The sequence below is a fragment of the Semicossyphus pulcher genome, unplaced genomic scaffold (genome assembly GCF_022749685.1).
Source record: "Semicossyphus pulcher isolate SPU_LCO1_2020_fin unplaced genomic scaffold, fSemPul1.0.p SCAF_27, whole genome shotgun sequence".
NCBI lineage: Eukaryota > Metazoa > Chordata > Actinopteri > Labriformes > Labridae > Semicossyphus > Semicossyphus pulcher.
The window spans coordinates 588134-608068 of NW_027211701.1; the positions used below are offsets into that span (position 1 = coordinate 588134).

Below are 19935 nucleotides of genomic sequence, written 5' to 3' on the forward strand. Positions count from 1 at the left end.
ATCTGTAACACAACTAGAGCTGTCATCAGTGGAGTCAAAAGTGGAGTCTGATCATGTCAGTCGTTACTCACAGCCCAAATCACAAATGACAGTTTAGGATTGTACTCATGTGTTTTTACTTATGTTGTAAAATGTATTTTAATAATTACAATACTAAAATTTGCTTTACACACACACACACACACACACACATATATCTATCTATCTATCTATATATATATATACATATATATATATATATATAAAACTGCATTTAAGAACTAAAACTGTATATAAAATACGTATTTTTGCTCTCCTGGCTAAATAACTTAAAACTGTCATTTTCAAACAGAAAACGTCTCATATATTTTTACATTTTATTTAAACAGTGAAATTCAACAGTGCATACAAACTATTCAGCCTTTAAGCCTTTATTGACCTAACGTTTGTGTGTGTATGCAGTCTACGGTATATTTCTATTTATCAGCAACTATTTTGCAATAAAGGTCATCAAAAAAACAGAAGTTTTGGGATAGCGTCAAGTCTCGCGATAGTTGTGTGTGTAAGGTCACATGTGAGATCTGCTGCGGTCAGTCAGCGCTGCGGTGACCCGAGCGGAGAAACACAGCCCCAGCCCCCCGGTCCTCCTCAGTCCGGTTCTCCCACTAACAGCTGCCTGTGTGTGGTCAGAGATGGCCAGAGGAAGCCGCAGCCGCCCCGCAGCTCCGGCCAGGTAAACGCTTTATAATCACCTTCAGTAGCCTACCGTGTGTGTGTGTGTGTGTGCGTGTGTGTGTGTGCGTGTGTGTATGTGTGTGTGTGTGTGTTTGAGGTTGAATAAACAGCTGTAATAATAATGTAATAAAATGCTGTGTGCTGATGTGTTTTTAACAGACGGTATACCTACAGTAACTTTACACCTGTCGACACATACGTAACTTATTTACACGCTTGTTGCGTCATCAGACACAGAGCACGTCAGGTCTAAAGTGACGTCAGATCCTGTCAAGGTCACCACACAGTCCGAACAGAGCTGCAGGCTGATGAGCTGTCTAAGTTATCTCGTGACACTTTACAGAAAGAGCAGGTCGAGAGCGTACTCTGTTCTGTTACTTAAAGAGAGGCCCAACATGAATCACCATGAGCAGCACTCACTTATAACACTTATAACAGCTTAATCTCAGCGTGACTGCTCTCCTCTTTTTAAACAGCATTTCTTATTAAATTCTGCATAAACGTCACATAAACAAGTGGAAGATAAGGAGTTTAATGAGCTGATTTTCAGGACAAAATGTTTTTATGTTTTACACAATCAGGTAAAAAACTTTAAGAGAACAGAGTAAACAATCGGGAATAAATAAACGACACACATCAGCGTCACAGAGACTCGGCTGCACCTTGACTTCCAAAGACTCCAATAAAGAGCTCAACACTCTCCTGCTCTCGGCCCCTCCTCTGGTTATTGTCTTCTTCACCTGTACGTGTGTCACAGGTAAATCTCAGAGGTGAAACCTCCGTCCTCCTGGCCTGCAGGAGACAAACTGAATGAATACCTTCTAAACGTAATTTAACTCCCGGACTCATGTTCATTCAACGGTTCCAGAATTGATATTATTATAGATTTGATATTAGAAGGGTTTTTGTTAGGAAAGGTGTTCCACCTGCTCAGGTGAATCTGCCTCATGCAGCAGGTTTAAGACAGAAACATCTAACACCAACATCAGCTGCTTCCTGCCTCTGCAAAGAAAACACAACAGTTAAACTGTTACTGTTAGAAACACTCTTCCATGTTCAGAGGGGAACATTGGACCCTTCATGTGCACAGGTGAACCTGGAAGTTAACAGGACATTTAAAAACAAGCGCTGACTGAAAGCCCACCACAGGAGCAGGTGACGAGCCTCTGATACACCGTATCAGTGTACTGTCCCTTTAAGCCTGTCATGAAAAGAAAACAACTGCTGTGTTTTTTCTGTTTTAGCCCGGCTCCGTCCTACGCTCCGGCCCCCGCTCACCCTCCCCCGGCCGCCCTGGCCCCCGCCCCGGCTCAGTCGCAGGGCCCCGGTCTCATGGCTCAGATGGCGACCACAGCGGCCGGGGTGGCAGTGGGCTCGGCCGTGGGTCACGTGGTCGGCAGTGCCCTCACCGGAGCGTTCAGCGGGGGGAGCAGCAGCAGCACCCCGGAGCCAGCCAAGCCTGCGTACCAGGTGAGGGGGGGGACTTTTACACGTCTTTTATTTTGGAGGTCTTCTGTTTCCTGTGTTTGGTCCCCTCGCCTGTCAAATGTTCAGAGACACAAGTGTCTCCTCCAGATATTAAAGCTGCAGCAGAAACATTCTAATATAATAATACAGTTTATTATTATTATGACAGACTGTGATGTCATCGTGGCAGAAACAGAGACACAGCATGACAGAGTGTGCACTTTATTTTGAAAAGATGTGTAATTCCCCTTCCTGTCAGACAGCAGTAAACAGGAACATCAGGTGAATGTTGAGGCTGGCCCTCTGCCCTCTGATGGTCACACCGTCTGTGTTTCCCCTGCAGGAGCCCCCCCGGCCCCCCCCGGCCCAGCACGGCCCCTGTCACTTTGAGGTCAAACAGTTCCTGGACTGTGCCACCAACCAGAGCGACCTGAGTCTGTGCGAGGGCTTCAGCGAGGCGCTCAAACAGTGCAAGTTCTCCCACGGTGAGTGTGTGAGAGTCACATGACACAAAGCGTGAAGAATCATCACCAGAAACGTGATCACTGCGCCGTGTGTCAGGTGTGAAAGCACCAGAAGTCATGGGCCCAATCCCGATCTCTACCCTAAAGCCTGAGCACTGAACACTCACAGACTTAAATGGCGTCAGACGTGCAGTGCGTGAGTGCGTGAGGGTTTGAGAACTGCATAAAAATGAGGACGCACTATCATGGCAACGCACGTTGCCTGGAAACCAGACGGGCCATTAAATGGAATAAGTAAAGAAGCCGACCTGCAGCATGTATCTGTGTGACTTACAGTGTTTATTTTAAGATGAGATCAGCTTTATGTAACAAACTATCAACAGTCAGAAAGGCATTCATGTTAATCATTTGCGAATATTTAATTGTTGTCACTTACAGATAAACGTATTAGCGGTTCCCGTCACCGTCCACGCTCGCGTTGTTTACATTTCTGATTCTTTTTTGGTCAAACTTTACTGAACGACTTCAATGTACCAACATTTGTTTACATTTAGTGGGGGGGCTGGACAATCACGTTTGTATACGTCACCAAGTTCGCTATGAACTCTGGGTAAGTCCTACAGGAAAGTCTGTAGATATGTGGACTCACGGAAAGTCGTTAATTTGGCGCTGTGAGGTCCACATCAGAGCCCTCACACACTCTGTGATCTGACAGTGGGACAGCACTAAGCACGCACACACTGACCGGGAACGCGCCTCAAAGTCTGTGAGTCCGTGCGTGTGGAGATTGGGATTGGGCCATGGAGCTCCTTCTGCAGTTTGAAAGATGTCTGTTTTCTGACCTCTTGACCTCATCACAGAAACACTCAGCGCCCTCTCGTGGACAGAAAACAAAAGGTCAAGTTGTTCTTTAATCAAAGCAGTGAGCTGTGTTCAGGCTGAAGCAGCGTGGAAAAGATCTAAATGTGATTATTTGAACTTACTTTGACTTTTCACGAGGATTTGTGATATTAAAGGACATCAGACTCAGAACATATCGACATTAAATACTCGGACACACATTTCATCTGGAACAATCAGTCGCTCCTGTGATTTGAAAACTGCACTCGGCCACTCAGCCCTAAACTGTTCAATAAAATAACCATACTCAGCGTCTGGGTGTGGATACTATATCGCCAGGCAGATATCTGTGCTCACATAAGGACGGAGAGCAGACGGCTAACTGTCATTGTGATGGACGAAGGCAAACATCAATCATTTTATTATCAGCTAATCAGAAGTGATGGAAGAGTCATCATCATGTGTTCGTGTATTCTGTGTGGGCAACATCAGAGCCTGGAGCAGCGGGGCTCAGCCGTCCTCCATGGTCAGCACTAACAGTTTAAATGTGTACACTGAGAAATGGTCACACAGGTGACCTGTTTGTTTGACGTGTTATTGTGTTAATAAAAATATAAATCAGTGGCCAGTGTCAGGAACACACCGTGTCACCGTCCGTGTGTCATCAACAGGAATTATCACTGTAAGAAATCAGCTGCTCTGCTCGCTGCTGTTATCTCTGTGACTGAAGTCCTGCTCGTTTTCAGCATGATGTCATGACAGTGTTTCTCATGCTCACCTGTTGTTTCTGTGTTTCTGCAGGTGTGACGTCGCTGGTTTGAAGGCTGGACGTCCTCTCACATTAAACATATTAGAGCTTAGATATCATGAAGCAGACTGCAGACAGGCTGTAGCTCAGGCTGTGCCTCAGGCTGTAGCTCAGACTGTAGCTCAGGCTGTAGCTCAGGCTGTGCCTCAGACTGTAGCTCAGGCTGTAGCTCAGGCTGTAGCTCAGGCTGTGCCTCAGGCTGTAGCTCAGACTGTAGCTCAGGCTGTGCCTCAGACTGTAGCTCAGGCTGTAGCTCAGGCTGTGCCTCAGGCTGTAGCTCAGACTGTAGCTCAGGCTGTGCCTCAGGCTGTAGCTCAGGCTGTAGCTCAGACTGTGCCTCAGGCTGTAGCTCAGGCTGTAGCTCAGGCTGTGCCTCAGGCTGTAGCTCAGGCTGTGAGCTGTCCTGTCGGATGGATGACTGAGTGTATGAAGTGTTTTTATGTACAGTGATGAACTTTAATAAATAGTTGATATTCTCGTGGTGTTCATTGATCTTTAACAGGCCATCTCTCGTCTGTGATGATTGAAGTGAGCCGACAGAGGCGCTCCAGCTCGCAACAGAAAGTCCTGACTGGAGCTAAATCATGCACGCCACACATCCGGTTCTGCCTTCAAAATAAAACTGTAAAGAATCAGTTGTTGAACAGTAGAGCAGTGAACAGTGGGGACCATACCATATGACACGGACATTTATCAGACATGTTACAGACCAAAAAAGTAATAAATGATCAAGAAAAGAAAATCAATTCTGTTAATTGTAGAATTATTCCTGACAGACGCAACAGTGCAGAGCGTTAGTATCTCTTTATTTAACAGGAAATAATCCCGCTGAGAAACAGCATCTCCTCACTGACACGGCAGCATGAAGAACAAACAGACTGAAACAAGCAGAAAATTCATCTCACAAGAACTTCAGTAATAAGACCGGTGCATTCACTCATCAAATGATCCTTACGTGTCATAAGTCTAATAAATAAACGCCTGATGACCTTTAGTCTTCTAAAAGCTGATGAATGGCTCCAGTCTTAGGCGACCCTGCAGCTCAGACCACGATGAGGCAGCAAAAACACTATCAGCACTTTAACCAAAGATGGAGTTCAAGGAACGACAAACATGAAGTGTCCATGTGACTGCAGGCTGCAGCCTCTTAGAGTTTTAGGAGTCAACAGACACATGAATAAGAAGCAGCTCGTGCCCTTTGACTCTATTGGTCTAAATGTTCATGTGGCATTAGTCAGACTTTCTCTCAACAGATTGCTCTACTAAAGGACAGTTAAAAACATGAGGCAGTGTGTGTATTTCTGATGGGTTGTTCAAACGCACAGGATGAACCAATGTTTTCACAGCAGCGTATTAACGTGATCGTTCTGACGCTCCGCTCTTATTTTGAAAGTAAGAACCGGAAGTAATAGCCTACCTCCGCTGCCTTGTCGCCGCTGGTCTCTGCCTCCGAGTTTCCGGTCCAGAGTGTTCTCTCCCGTGAAGATGCCTTTCATCGAGCTGCGGAGTAACTTACCTGCCGCCTCCTTCTCGGAGGAGTTCGTGAAGAAGTTCAGCTCGTGCGCCGCCGCCGCGCTGGAGAAGCCAGAGGACGTGAGTTCACCTCCGGATAACCTTTGAACCCGCAGCTGCTGTTCAATGTCAGAGCTGCTGAGCCTGTTTAAGCTGCTCCACGAGTCGTGCTGCAGCTGTGCGCGTGAATGTGATTCACATTTAATACACGTTTATAAACCGTATTAACTGTTAACCCTTTAAAACCGCCTGAGCCATCAGAGTGACTGAAAACAGGCACGGTGTTACTGGGCTCTCATTGGTCTGTTCCCTGCTGCCCCAGAGAACTCTGCATTCTGATTGGCTGGAAGTAAAAGTTGCCTCATCAGTATTTTCATCATCATCAACCTGATGATCATTGGTGAAAAGTTGAACACAAAAAAAGTCTTCTGTACGTGATTATTGTTCGTATTGTTGTTATTATAATATCTGAAATCAATATTTATTCATGTAAACTGACAAATAATAAAACCGTGCTTCATCAGAGGGTGCTATAAAACATTTAATTCGACACTCTGAACAAAAAGCACTTATGTAAACAATCTATAACAGCGTGTACCTTATACTTTTGTTTTGTTTTGCCCAGCTAACCGTTAAAAACACAAACACTCATTTTTCTGTCAGACATGACAAAAGCAGAAAACACTGTAGACTTGCTGCTCACTGTCTCTGAGGTGTGTCTCCTCCCTCTCTGTGATGCTGACCCTCCTCCCCCTCTCGGTGTCTTCAGAGGATGAACGTGGTGGTGCAGCCCGGGCTGCCGATGCTGATCTCAGGCTCCAGCTCTCCGTGTGTGATGCTGTCGGTGTCTGCCATCAATGTGACTGACACGGCTGACAAGAACAAGGAGCACAGTGCAAAGATCTTCCACTTCCTGACCAGAGAACTCGCTCTGACTGAAGACAGGTGAGCTTTCAGCAGGTTCCCACTGACACCCACTCCACAGCTGACTCTGTAGTCCTGAAGCCTCTGCAGATCAGGCTAATTCTGTAGTCCTTATGCAGATCAGGCTAACTCTGTAGTCCTAAAGCCTCTGCAGATCAGGCTAATTCTGTAGTCCTGAAGCAGATCAGGCTAACTCTGTAGTCCTAAAGCCTCTGCAGATCAGGCTAATTCTGTAGTCCTTAAGCAGATCAGGCTAACTCTGTAGTCCTAAAGCCTCTGCAGATCAGGCTAATTCTGTAGTCCTGAAGCAGATCAGGCTAACTCTGTAGTCCTAAAGCCTCTGCAGATCAGGCTAATTCTGTAGTCCTTAAGCAGACCAGCTAACTCTGTAGTCCTAAAGCCTCTGCAGATCAGGCTAATTCTATAGTCCTAAAGCAGATCAGGCTAACTCTGTAGTCCTGAAGCAGATCAGGCTAACTCTGTAGTCCTAAAGCCTCTGCAGATCAGGCTAACTCTGTAGTCCTAAAGCAGATCAGGCTAACTCTGTAGTCCTTAGATCAGGCTAACTATGTAGTCATAAAGCAGATCAGGCTAACTCTGTAGTCCTAAAGCAGATCAGGCTAACTCTGTAGTCCTAAAGCAGACCAGCTAACTCTGTAGTCCTAAAGCAGACCAGGCTAACTCTGTAGTCCTAAAGCAGACCAGGCTAACTCTGTAGTCCTAAAGCAGACCAGGCTAACTCTGTCGTCCTTAAGCAGACCAGCTAACTCTGTAGTCCTTAGATCAGGCTAACTCTGTAGTCCTAAAGCCTCTGCAGATCAGGCTAATTCTGTAGTCCTAAAGCAGACCAGCTAACTCTGTAGTCCTTAGACCAGGCTAACTCTGTAGTCCTCAAGCAGACCAGCTAACTCTGTAGTCCTAAAGCAGACCAGGCTAACTCTGTCGTCCTTAAGCAGACCAGCTAACTCTGTCGTCCTTAGATCAGGCTAACTCTGTAGTCCTAAAGCAGACCAGCTAACTCTGTAGTCCTTAGATCAGGCTAACTCTGTAGTCCTCAAGCAGACCAGCTAACTCTGTAGTCCTTAGATCAGGCTAACTCTGTAGTCCTAAAGCAGACCAGCTAACTCTGTAGTCCTCAAGCAGACCAGCTAACTCTGTAGTCCTTAGATCAGGCTAACTCTGTAGTCATAAAGCAGATCAGGCTAACTCTGTAGTCCTTAGATCAGGCTAACTATGTAGTCATAAAGCAGATCAGGCTAACTCTGTAGTCCTTAGATTAAGCTAACTATGTAGTCATAAAGCATATCAGGCTAACTCTGTAGTCCTTAGATCAGGCTAACTATGTAGTCCTTAGATCAGGCTAACTCTGTAGTCCTAAAGCAGACCAGGCTAACTCTGTAGTCCTAAAGCAGACCAGCTAACTCTGTAGTCTTAAAGCAGACCAGCTAACTCTGTAGTCCTAAAGCAGACCAGCTAACTCTGTAGTCTTAAAGCAGACCAGCTAACTCTGTAGTCTTAAAGCAGACCAGGCTAACTCTGTAGTCTTAAAGCAGACCAGCTAACTCTGTAGTCCTAAAGCAGACCAGGCTAACTCTGTAGTCCTAAAGCAGACCAGCTAACTCTGTAGTCTTAAAGCAGACCAGCTAACTCTGTAGTCTTAAAGCAGACCAGGCTAACTCTGTAGTCCTTAAGCAGACCAGGCTAACTCTGTAGTCCTTAAGCAGACCAGCTAACTCTGTAGTCTTAAAGCAGACCAGGCTAACTCTGTAGTCTTAAAGCAGACCAGCTAACTCTGTATTCTTAAAGCAGATCAGGCTAACTCTGTAGTCCTAAAGCAGACCAGGCTAACTCTGTAGTCCTAAAGCAGACCAGGCTAACTCTGTAGTCCTAAAGCAGATCAGGCTAACTCTGTAGTCCTAAAGCAGACCAGCTAACTCTGTAGTCTTAAAGCAGACCAGGCTAACTCTGTAGTCCTAAAGCAGACCAGCTAACTCTGTAGTCTTAAAGCAGACCAGGCTAACTCTGTAGTCCTAAAGCAGACCAGCTAACTCTGTAGTCTTAAAGCAGACCAGGCTAACTCTGTAGTCTTAAAGCAGACCAGCTAACTCTGTAGTCCTAAAGCAGACCAGCTAACTCTGTAGTCTTAAAGCAGACCAGCTAACTCTGTAGTCCTAAAGCAGACCAGCTAACTCTGTAGTCTTAAAGCAGACCAGCTAACTCTGTAGTCTTAAAGCAGACCAGGCTTTAAACAGTCAAAATACAGATATGATGACAAAGTTCAGTCTCATTAACTGAAAACCTAGTTAAAAAATTGACTAATTGACTATATTTTGAATTTTGATTGGTGCTAATTCTAAAACTTTTCAGATGCTACTTAAACCTTAAAGATATAGTCTCGTAGTTCTGTTTCGTACTCTTTGGCGACATCTAATGGCGATAAAAGGCATTTGCGGGCGCATACGTCCCAATTTAACCAGACTTAATTTTCCTGGCTGACGGTCGCTTTCCTTTTCAGGATGCTCAGATGTTTGCTTCATCTGAGCGTCGAGTTTGTTTCTTCTTCTTTGGATTTTCACTTCTTGTTGAAGTTGTATCCGTAGTCATCCATCTTTTCTTTGTTTGTTCAGCCATAGTAGATTAGAGCAGAAAAGCAGCCGCTTAGCTCCGCCTACCCTCTCTGGCAGACCAACCACTGCTGGCTGATGGAAAACGCATCACTAACTGGGCGCCGCCACAGACAGCCAGCCCATAATAATACTATATACTGCAAATGCAAAGGCTTTCATCAGTGGGCCATAGGCTCAGTCAGCATTGTGTTACCTCATTCAGAGAGAGAGAGAGACTTACAGACGTTTATTTACGTGAACATCTTCAGATTAAATCTTTAAATAACAGTGAACGCCTCCAGCTGCAGGGCGTCAGAGCAGTCAGGGTTCTTTATAGGACACAGACCCTCACACGCCCCCTGCTGTTCTCTCTGTGTGTCTGCAGACAGACAACGACAAGCATCAACATTCAAACGCCTCAGGTTCAGTCCTGCTCTCTGATTGGTCAGTTATCTGACATGCAGGTGTGATGAACAGAGCTGCACGTTAACCCTTTACAACCTGTGTTTCTGTAACCTTTGAATGGATGCACAGGGCGAATGATTGACAGCTGTGTTCTGATTGACAGGATTGTTATCGTGTTCCACGCGCTGCAGCCTCACCAGGTCGGGAAGAAGGGGACCGTCATGAGCTTCCTGTGAAGGACGACGGTGTCCCTGACACGTCTCACACTCACATTCCTAACAGACGAAGAAGGAGGAGAAGAGGAGGAGGAGGAGGAGGAGGAGGAGGAGGAGGAGGAGGAGGAGGAGCAGGAGGAGGAGCAGGAGGAGGATGGATCGGTGTTAATCACATGACGAAGTAGAAATAGGCCTGTGAATCCTGTTCCACACACATGATGTTAATGAGATCAGTTGTTAATGATTAAAGACCTGATTGATTTATTTTGAAAGGATGCTCTGAGTTTCCCCTTCCTGTCTGTCAGACGGGCATCTTTACAGCAGCAGAAGGATTTTCTATCATGTGACGCTTCTTAAACTTTTCACCAGCCGCGCTTATCTTGAATAAAAAGGTTTGTGAAACTGAATCACTCCGAGTGAAGGATCCGTCCTTTAACAAGCAGCGAGTGTCCCAACTGCAGCGCCCCCTGCAGGCCACACTCTGCAGTACAGGGTTCACTGATCACAGTGACACCAAACCATCGTTAAAGGAGCTGATTGATGCTGAATGAAACCTGACATGTACTCCTCTCTCCTCCTCCCTCCTCCCTCCTCTCCCTGCTGCTCTCCTCCTCCATCCTCCCTCCTCTACCTGCTGCTCTCCTCCTCCCTCCCTCCTCTCCCTGCTGCTCTCCTCCTCCCTCCTCCCTCCCTCCTCTCCTCTCCCTGCTGCTCTCCTCCTCCCTCCTCCCTCCTGTCCCTGCTGCTCTCCTCCTCCCTCCTCCCTCCCTCCTCTCCCTGCTGCTCTCCTCCTCCTCCTCCCTCCCTCCCTCCTCTCCCTGCTGCTCTCCTCCTCCCTCCCTCCTCTACCTGCTGCTCTCCTCCTCCCTCCCTCCTCTCCCTGCTGCTCTCCTCCTCCCTCCTCCCTCCCTCCTCTCCTCTCCCTGCTGCTCTCCTCCTCCCTCCTCCCTCCTGTCCCTGCTGCTCTCCTCCTCCCTCCTCCCTCCCTCCTCTCCCTGCTGCTCTCCTCCTCCTCCTCCCTCCCTCCCTCCTCTCCCTGCTGCTCTCCTCCTCCCTCCCTCCTCTCCCTGCTGCTCTCCTCCTCCCTCCTCCCTCCCTCCTCTCCTCTCCCTGCTGCTCTCCTCCTCCCTCCTCCCTCCTGTCCCTGCTGCTCTCCTCCTCCCTCCTCCCTCCCTCCTCTCCCTGCTGCTCTCCTCCTCCATCCTCCCTCCTCTACCTGCTGCTCTCCTCCTCCCTCCCTCCTCTACCTGCTGCTCTCCTCCTCCCTCCCTCCTCTCCCTGCTGCTCTCCTCCTCCATCCTCCCTCCTCTACCTGCTGCTCTCCTCCTCCTCCTCCCTCCCTCCCTCCTCTCCCTGCTGCTCTCCTCCTCCCTCCTCCCTCCTCCCTCCCTCCTCTCCCTGCTGCTCTCCTCCTCCCTCCCTCCTCTCCCTGCTGCAGGGTGTACCAGTCGTCGTGCTCATCAGTCTTGTTTGTAATAAAGATAAAAAATCAGTTCTGAACCATGTTAAACATTTACTCATCTTTAAAGAGGAGAGAACTGTGTGTTGTAAAGAGGTCTGTCCAGCAGGGGGCGCTGTGGTGTAAGGACATGCTCTGTTCAGTCTGTCCTGTTGAAGAGGACGATTTAACCTAACAGAAATATGTTGACTCCTCGTACGTGGATTATCTTTAAATCAACATGGCAGAAAGAGTGACAGAGTCTGAGTGTAAAGAAAATATTATTTCACACTTTAAATTCAGAATATTTCAGGGTTAGTCTGAACTCGTCTGAGCCGGACAAAAGACCAGGGCCCGTATTCATAAAGCTTCCTCGTACAAAGAGTTCTTAGAATCGTGACGTTTTCTAAGAATTTCCCTTAAAGTTAAGATCCTGGTAAAGATAAGAGTTATTCAGAAAGCATCTCAGCCCCTAAGAGAGCTGCTAAGGTGAGAAACTGTGAGGAGTAGTGAGGAGGACTTTTAGGAGGCTTAAGAGTTTCTTAAGCAGAGAAGAAAATGGTGGAAAGACGGAGAGAGAGGAGAAAGGTTCTCCAAACACTGAATAACAGTGAGCTAATGAAACAACAGCCTACAGATATCTGTGTTATATCTGTGAGTGACGGTAAGAACCGTATGTTCCCTCCACCTACACCAACTAACTTCCATTCACCTGTGACCTATAAACACATGACCTAGTCATGTGACCAATCACCCAACTCAAATACACACCCTAGTGGTCAAAGTAAATAACCATAACACACACGCTCAAAGTGGCTCCTACACACCGGCCCCATGATTGTAATGGTGAGGAAAGTCAAAGGAGCCAAAAATGATACATGCATGTGTTTATGAGTCTTTGTGTTTTGTCTGTTTGAACAGATTCATCCATTATCTGCAGAAACCTCACGTCTTCCCTTGACGTCCCAGTTTCATCGTTGGACTTCTCGTTGAAGTCTTGATTATACTGAGCAACCAGCAGCTCCTCAACTCTGGCAATAGAAATCCTATTTGCAGTAACTGCAGGGCGGCTAATCTTCCCCGAGTTACTCTCACCTTCTCTCCGTGGACCATTCAGAACCCAACCCAATAGGGTTCGTACAGCATAGGGTCCATTGTCACAGCTGTTGATAACTTCCCATGGTTCAAGAAGCTCTGGGGCGTTGGTGCCAATCAACAACTCCACTTCAGCATCAAGACTGGGAATCTTTATCTTTTCAAGATAAGGCCGTTTGTTCAGGTCTTCCTGGGTCATAATGTTGTCTTTATCAACAGGCATGTTCTTTTGTGTATAAACCTCGGGGAGATCATAAAACTGCTCACCGTTGTAACTGGAAACCTCCCATCCAGCTAAGACGACGGTGTCCACAGTGTTCTCCTGGCCCATTGTACGGAGAAAATCCTTGTCTTGGTGCCATTTACATTCAGTTTCCTTCTTAGATTTTCCGTACAGAAGGTGGCTGAACTTCCCGGCTCTAAGAACGCATACGTTTCCAAGATTTTGTCTCCACATTTTGCTTTGACTTGTACAGGAACAACTGAAAGAAGACAGTCTTGTTTCCCGGCCCCAGTGCGAGCACACGTCTGCTGAGATACGGTTGCTTTGGTCTTGGGTTTGATGTGAAGGAGTGCGGGATGCTTTAGGTTACACACACTACATGTGATGCGATTATTACAGTCCTTGTTGATGTGTCCAGGTTTTAAACAGCCACAACAAATTCCATTCTCTCTGAGGAGATCAATCTTTGCACGGCGGGTCATCATCTTGACCTGTGCACATTGCTCCAGAGGATGACCACCTTCACATGAACAGCACATGACAGATTTGCCCTTTGATTGACAGACAGAGTTTGGAGTTTGCTGGTCTGTGGACTCTCTTTCTTCAGAGGCATTGACGGCTGCTACAGTGGCATGGCTTCTTTCTTTGCCGAGAGCTTTTGGCATAGCTTTGTATTTGACAGAGGTGTTGGGTTGTGCTTCCTGTATGTTTTCAAATAAGGGGTCAGAAAGAATTTTCACCTGTCGTTCAATGAAGTTCACCAAGTCAGGGAACATGGCCCTGTAGCCCCTGTGCTCCTGTAGCTCACAGGCAACAGTCCTCCACTTTTCCCTCAGCTTATACGGCAACGTCATAATAATGATTCTGAGATTAGATGGAACACTCATGTCGTCCATGTGCTGTAAACTTTCCATCATGTTACAGCAGCCTCTCAAAAACAATGAAAAGGCCTGCAGAGAGCCGACATCCTCAGACTTCATTACAGGCCAGCCTCGTGCCTTTTCCATGTAAGCTGCTGCAATTTTTATTTCGTTCCCAAAGAGCTCTTTCAGAAGAGTTTTTGCTCGTTCATAACCCATGTCCTCTGGCATATGGAGGCAACTCCTGACCAGCTCTCTTGGATATCCTCGGGTGTAATGCTCCCGATAATAAAGGCGATCCTGATTGTGGTGTGTTTTTGATTCGATGCCTTGCTCAAAAGCTCGTCTGAAGAAACCATATTGTAAAGGGTCAACATCGAATATTGGTGTGGTTCTTGGTGGTAGAGATGCTGAAAGTTGCTGTTGAACCAGTTGAGAAGTGATTTCAGTTTGTCGTTGAGTGATGTTGTCGATGGTTTGTCCAGTATATCCACGTGAGGTACAAGTTGTATGAGGATCATGGCTCATGTGGTCCTGATGAACATTATTAAATGCTGTGTCGTTTCTCTCCGTCCTTTGAGAAAATCCTAAAACTTGAGGTTGTTGTCTTGAGGTTTCAGGTTGAGAGTTCTGGTGGAGTGGTTGTTGTGCTCCAGTTTGTGCATGTGTACTTTGTTTGGGTCGTGCACCAAGGGATGATAAATGAGACTGTGGTGATAGTGGACGAGGCTGGGGTAAGTTGGTATGATGCGTCTTGGATCTCATTTCTTTGCTGCAGTATGAATTCATGCCATCGGGTGGTGCCCCACTGGCACTTCCCACATGGCTAATTTCCAATACGGATAGCTTAGCGCTGCTAGCTGCTTGCTCAGTTTCTATTGCAAGTTGTTCCTTTTTTCTTCTTAGTCGGACCTGTTCCAGGCGTAGATTTTCCTCTTCTGTTTCCAAAGCGTGCTTCCTCTCCAGAGCAGCCATGCGCTGAAGAAGTGCTGCCGTTTCTGCTTTAGCTCTTATGCGTGCTGAGGAAGTGGTACTTGATGTTTTAGATATGGCAGATGAGCGAGTTTTGTGATTTGTGGAGACATTTGAAACACTGTCATCAGAGTTCATTGTTGAAAGATTGTCCTTTTCATCCATATGATGTGATTTTTCAGCATCCAATAGCCATTTCCTTGTTTTACATATTAATGTTTCGTTATTTTTACAGTGTTGTTCAAACCAGTTTTGTTGCTTTTTCATTTCATCCTGAGGCACAGACATTTCCATGAAAGTAGAATGGGCCTCAGAAGCCTCAGTGCACAGTCTAGTGAAGTCCTTCAAAACATTTTCAACCTCAGACAGTTTCAGATGTTGTTTTAAGAGTGAGCAAGTTGTCCACCTTTAGTTTGAGTTGAGTTAGTTTGGATTTTCTGGGTTTTTGAAGAACATCAAAAATGTATACACGGCCTCTTAACGTCATCTTCCTTTCCCCTTTTACCGTTTCACTTTTTGCAGTGTTACCCTCATTTTCATCAGTGTAATTATTCCCAGCATCAACAACATCAACAACATTAATATCAGCATCCGCAGCATTTTCAAAAGCATCAGCATTATCCATTTTCAGTTTGTCCGTCAACAATGTTCATATGAGCGGAGTTCATCCACGTGTGTGTGCGCGTCACACACTAAAGCGCACACAATCCAAACAGCGGAGGTTTTAATTCAAAATTCAAATGAATCCAATGTCAACAAAACACACGCACAAGCAAGTCAGTTCCACTGTTCCAATAACAGTTAATGAATATGCCGCGGCTTTTCCAATAAAACCAAAAAACGGCACACAAAAACTCAGCAGCAGTTCCAAACGTCGGGCAGGAGAAAAGCACCGCTCGGCTTATCCACAGGTGCCCTCTCACCTTGCCGGTGGATCTGCGGCGGCGGCTTGGTGACTCACGGTGCTGTGGTGATGGTAATTCCAAACTTTAGCACGTTTTCCTTTCCACGGTAAGAACCGTATGTTCCCTCCACCTACACCAACTAACTTCCATTCCCCCTTGACCTATAAACACATGACCTGGTCATGTGACCAATCACCCAACTCAAATACACACCCTAGTGGTCAAAGTAAATCATTACAACAACATATTCATCAAACTATTTACAACTTAAGACAACCATAACACACACGCTCAAAGTGGCTCCTACAGTCCAGAGTCACGAGTGAACGTTCTAATGAAAGGAAATGTGCCTGCCTCTGACAAGGCAAATAGCCAATCACAGCTTAGGATTGTGGGGTGGCCAGTGAGGTTTCACGGGGGGGGCCAGACCACCCCTCTGGATCCGCCCCTGGCTGAAATTTTACCTGAAGAAAACGAAGAGAGGAGAAGGGAGACTGGAGGGGGGTCATATAATACTGATCACTACCTGAGTCATAGGCTCTGTGATGTGATGTTACAGTACGAGCTGCTCTACCTGCACGGCTTCGTTCTGTGTCTCTACATGCCGAATGTTACGTTCCAGAAGTTTCTGTATAGCCTCAGCTGAGGAGCTTATTACCCAGAGAACATCGTTAGCAATGACAGGGCGGAGCTTAAAGCCCAAACTCTGAACATCACCTGGGCCCCACCAGGTGAGCTTTGCAGAGTAAGTTACCATGGTGATCTATCCAGGTTAAAACACAGCCAGCTTCCTGACACTGAAAGCTCTGAGGTCCGGCTCAACAGACCCGACTAACCCTCTGATCTCACTACGGTCACCCTCAGGCCCATTTATTCTTGTTCTGGTTTTTCAAGCAACGTGGGATCTACCTGATCCAGGTAACAAGCAGCACCTGAGGCAGTTGGTACGCGTCAACAGTGTCATTCCCTCTTCACTGTCTGCTCCAGCTTCCACCAACAATGCAGTATTCATGCTCCAGAATGCTCGCTCTCTCAACAATAAATCACTTCTCATTCATGACATCATACCTGACAGGAAAATGGATTTTCTTTGTCTCACGGAGACTTGGCAAAATCAAATGGACTTCATTTCACTCAATCAAGCCACACCCCCGGGCTACGCATACATACAGAGGCCACGCTGTCATGGTCGCGGTGGTGGGCTGGCTGTTATTCACCGGGCAGACTTCCTGGTTAAACAGCTCCCGGTACCTAGTGATGCCTCATTTGAGTGCCTTGCCATCTCACTACCCAGGCGCTCACCACTCCAGGTTGTCCTCATATACCGCCCCCCTAAAGCCTCCACTACCTTCATGTCCGACCTGTCTGAACGTTTAACATCCATCCGCACCATGTCCTCCTCCACACTCCTGCTTGGGGACTTCATCTTCACGGAGACATGGCTAAACCACCTCATACCGGATGCTAACGTGGACCTGCTGGGATTCACTGCTGTGAGAGCCGACAGAGACACGAAAGCGAGCGGGAAAAGCAAAGGTGGGGGACTCATCATGTATGTGAACATAGCTTGTGGCCATATTATCTGCCGAGGGAGTTCAGTCACGTGATCACCATCTGTGTTTACATCCCTCCGAGAGCGGACGCAGCCACTGCCTGTGAGAAAATCCACTCTGTCACAGCAAAGCTGCAGACACAGCACCCCGAGGCTTTCATGATCATTTCTGGGGACTTCAACCATGCAACTTTGGACTCTACTTTGGCTGTTTTCCACCAGGTTGTTGACTGTCCTACAAGGAACAACAGGACAATTGATCTGCTGTATGCTAATGTGAGGGATGCATACAGAGTCACACCCCTCCCCCCACTGGGGAAGTCTGATCACAACCTGGTTCACCTACAGCCACTGTACACCCCCCTGGTCCGAAAGCAGCCGGTAACAACTCGCTCCAGCAGGAGATGGTCCCCTGAGATGGAAAGTGCCCTGAGAGACTGTTACAACACCACAGACTGGGATGTGCTGATCAACCAGCATGATGAGGACATCGAGGGGCTGACACACTGTCTGACAGATTACCTGAACTTCTGTGCAGACGTGGTCTCCCCTGTTAAGACTGTCCGCTGTTACCCTAATAACAAGCCATGGGTAACGCGGGAAGTCAAAGCTGTCCTCAACATGAAGAAGGCTGCCTTCAGGAGCAGAGACAGGGAGGCCATGAAGGCAGCACAGCAGGAGGTGAAACACCGTGTGAGGGAAGCTAAGGACAGCTACAGGAGAAAGGTGGAGCAGAAGCTGAAGGAGAACAACATGAGGGAGGTCTGGGAAGGTGTGAGGACCATCACAGGTCACAACACAAAGACCAGAGCCGTGGGGGGGACAGTGGAGAGGGCGAACGAACTGAATGACTTTTTCAACAGGTTCAACCAGCCCATGCCCCCCCCACCCCCACCCGCACTGCAGCCATCTCTCCTTCTTCCCACAACACACCTCCCCCCAGACACCACAGCACCTCCCTCCTCCTCCCCCTCCCCCCCCACCTCAACACAATCTCCACCTCACATCACCACAGACCAGGTCAGGGGACAGCTGAGGAAGCTCCGACCCAGGAAAGCAGCAGGCCCGGACAAGGTGTGTCCAAGACTTCTGAAGACCTGCGCTGGGAGGGAGAACTGGGGGAACCACTACAACGGATCTTCAACCTCAGCCTGCAGCTAGGGAGAGTGCCCACCCTCTGGAAGACATCCTGCATCGTCCCGGTTCCTAAAAAGAACCGGCCCAGTGAGCCGAATGATTTCCGGCCGGTGGCACTCACTTCACACCTGATGAAGACGTTGGAGCGGCTCTTCCTCAGCCTCCTCAGACCCCAGGTGCAGCACGCCCAGGACCGCCTGCAGTTCGCCTACCAGCCAGGTGTTGGTGTGGAGGATGCCATCCTCTACCTACTACACCGAGTCCACTCCCATCTGGATAAGGGGAGAGGCACAGCGAGGATTCTCTTCTTGGACTTCTCCAGCGCCTTTAATACCATTCACCCCCCTATGCTTCGAGATAAATTGAACCGGATGGGAGTGGACCCCCACCTGGTGGCCTGGATATCCAACTACCTCACCGACAGGCCACAGTACGTCAGGCTGAAGGACACCACGTCTGACACTGTGGTCAGCAGCACTGGAGCCCCCCAGGGCACAGTGCTGGCCCCTCTTCTCTTCACCCTGTACACCTCGGACTTCTGTCACAACTCAGAGCTGTGTCACATACAGAAGTACGCCGATGACACAGCCATCGTTGGATGCATCAGGGACGACAGAGAGGAGGAGTATCGGAGTCTGGTGGGGGACTTTGCTGCTTGGTGCCGCACAAACCACCTAGAGCTCAACACCTCTAAGACAAAGGAGCTGGTCATAGACTTTGGGAGGTCCAGACCGAAGCCGAGACCAGTCCTACTAGAGGGAGCTGAGGTGGAGAGTGTGGACTCCTACAAATACCTCGGGCTGTGTCTGGACAACAAACTGGACTGGTCAACACACACCAGCCACCTGTACGGGAAGACACAAGGCAGGATGTACTTCCTAAGGAGACTGCGGTCTTTTAACATCTGCAGCAAACTGCTGCGGATGTTTTACCAGTCTGTGGTTGCCAGTGTCCTCTTTTACACTGTAGTGTGCTGGGGAGGCAGCACATCCAAGAAGGACACATCCAGACTGGATAAACTGATCAGGCGAGCCGGCTCTGTGATCGGCATGAAGCTGGACCCTCTGGTGACGGTGGCAGAGACAAGGACACTAAACAAACTGTTGGACATTATGGACAATGCCAGCCACCCTCTGCACACCGTCATCAGCAACCAGAGGAGCCTGTTCAGTGAGAGACTGCTCCTTCCAAAGTGCAGGACTAACCGACAGAAGAACTCCTTTGTCCCTCATGCCATCAGGCTGTACAACTCCTCACTTAGGGGGAGGAGGTAACAGGGACAGACTCTCTCACAAGCGGTAGCCACTAACTCACCTCACAAAGTTAATAGTAGTTAACTTCTTTTATTCAATAGTAATATTATTTATTTCTCAAAGGGTCATATGTGCAATAAAAATCTGTCAATGTGCAATAATCTCTCAACCACAGTGCAATAACCTAATTTAGTTTAATCGAACTAAATACCAGGTCAATTACCCACTGTTTACTTGTATATTTTCTAAGAGTGTATATTTTATATATTTTGTTATCTAATTTTGTACTTTTTATATATATATATCTATAGATAGATATATATAGTTTGATCTTTATTTTTTACCCTCTGTGTGCTGATTCTTTCCTATTGTATTGTACTGTATAAGCTGCTGGAGACTGAATTTCCCAGAGGGAGTCATCCCAAAGGGATCAATAAAGTTGAGTCTAGTCTAGTCTAGTCTAGTCTTCAACATTCATGTGGACATTCCCAGCTGCCCCCTCGCCTCTGAATTTCTCTCACTACTGGACCTCTTCAACATCACAC

At 47.5% G+C, this 19935-nt stretch overlaps 2 protein-coding genes across 2 annotated transcripts; both read left to right on the plus strand.

The window, feature by feature from the left end:
- Positions 1 to 552: 552 nt before the first annotated feature.
- Positions 553 to 4769, plus strand: chchd10 (coiled-coil-helix-coiled-coil-helix domain containing 10). The gene is made up of 4 exons (XM_069676837.1): positions 553 to 712; positions 1959 to 2184; positions 2525 to 2666; positions 4287 to 4769. Exons 1-4 carry the CDS (start codon positions 672 to 674, stop codon positions 4304 to 4306), a joined length of 429 nt encoding a protein of 142 aa, XP_069532938.1. The 5' UTR covers positions 553 to 671; the 3' UTR covers positions 4307 to 4769.
- Positions 4770 to 5741: 972 nt separating this feature from the next.
- ddt (D-dopachrome tautomerase) lies at positions 5742 to 10219 on the plus strand. The gene is made up of 3 exons (XM_069676839.1): positions 5742 to 5886; positions 6575 to 6750; positions 9904 to 10219. The coding sequence occupies exons 1-3, from the start codon at positions 5779 to 5781 to the stop codon at positions 9974 to 9976; spliced, it is 357 nt and encodes a 118-aa protein (XP_069532940.1). The 5' UTR covers positions 5742 to 5778; the 3' UTR covers positions 9977 to 10219.
- Positions 10220 to 19935: the final 9716 nt, after the last annotated feature.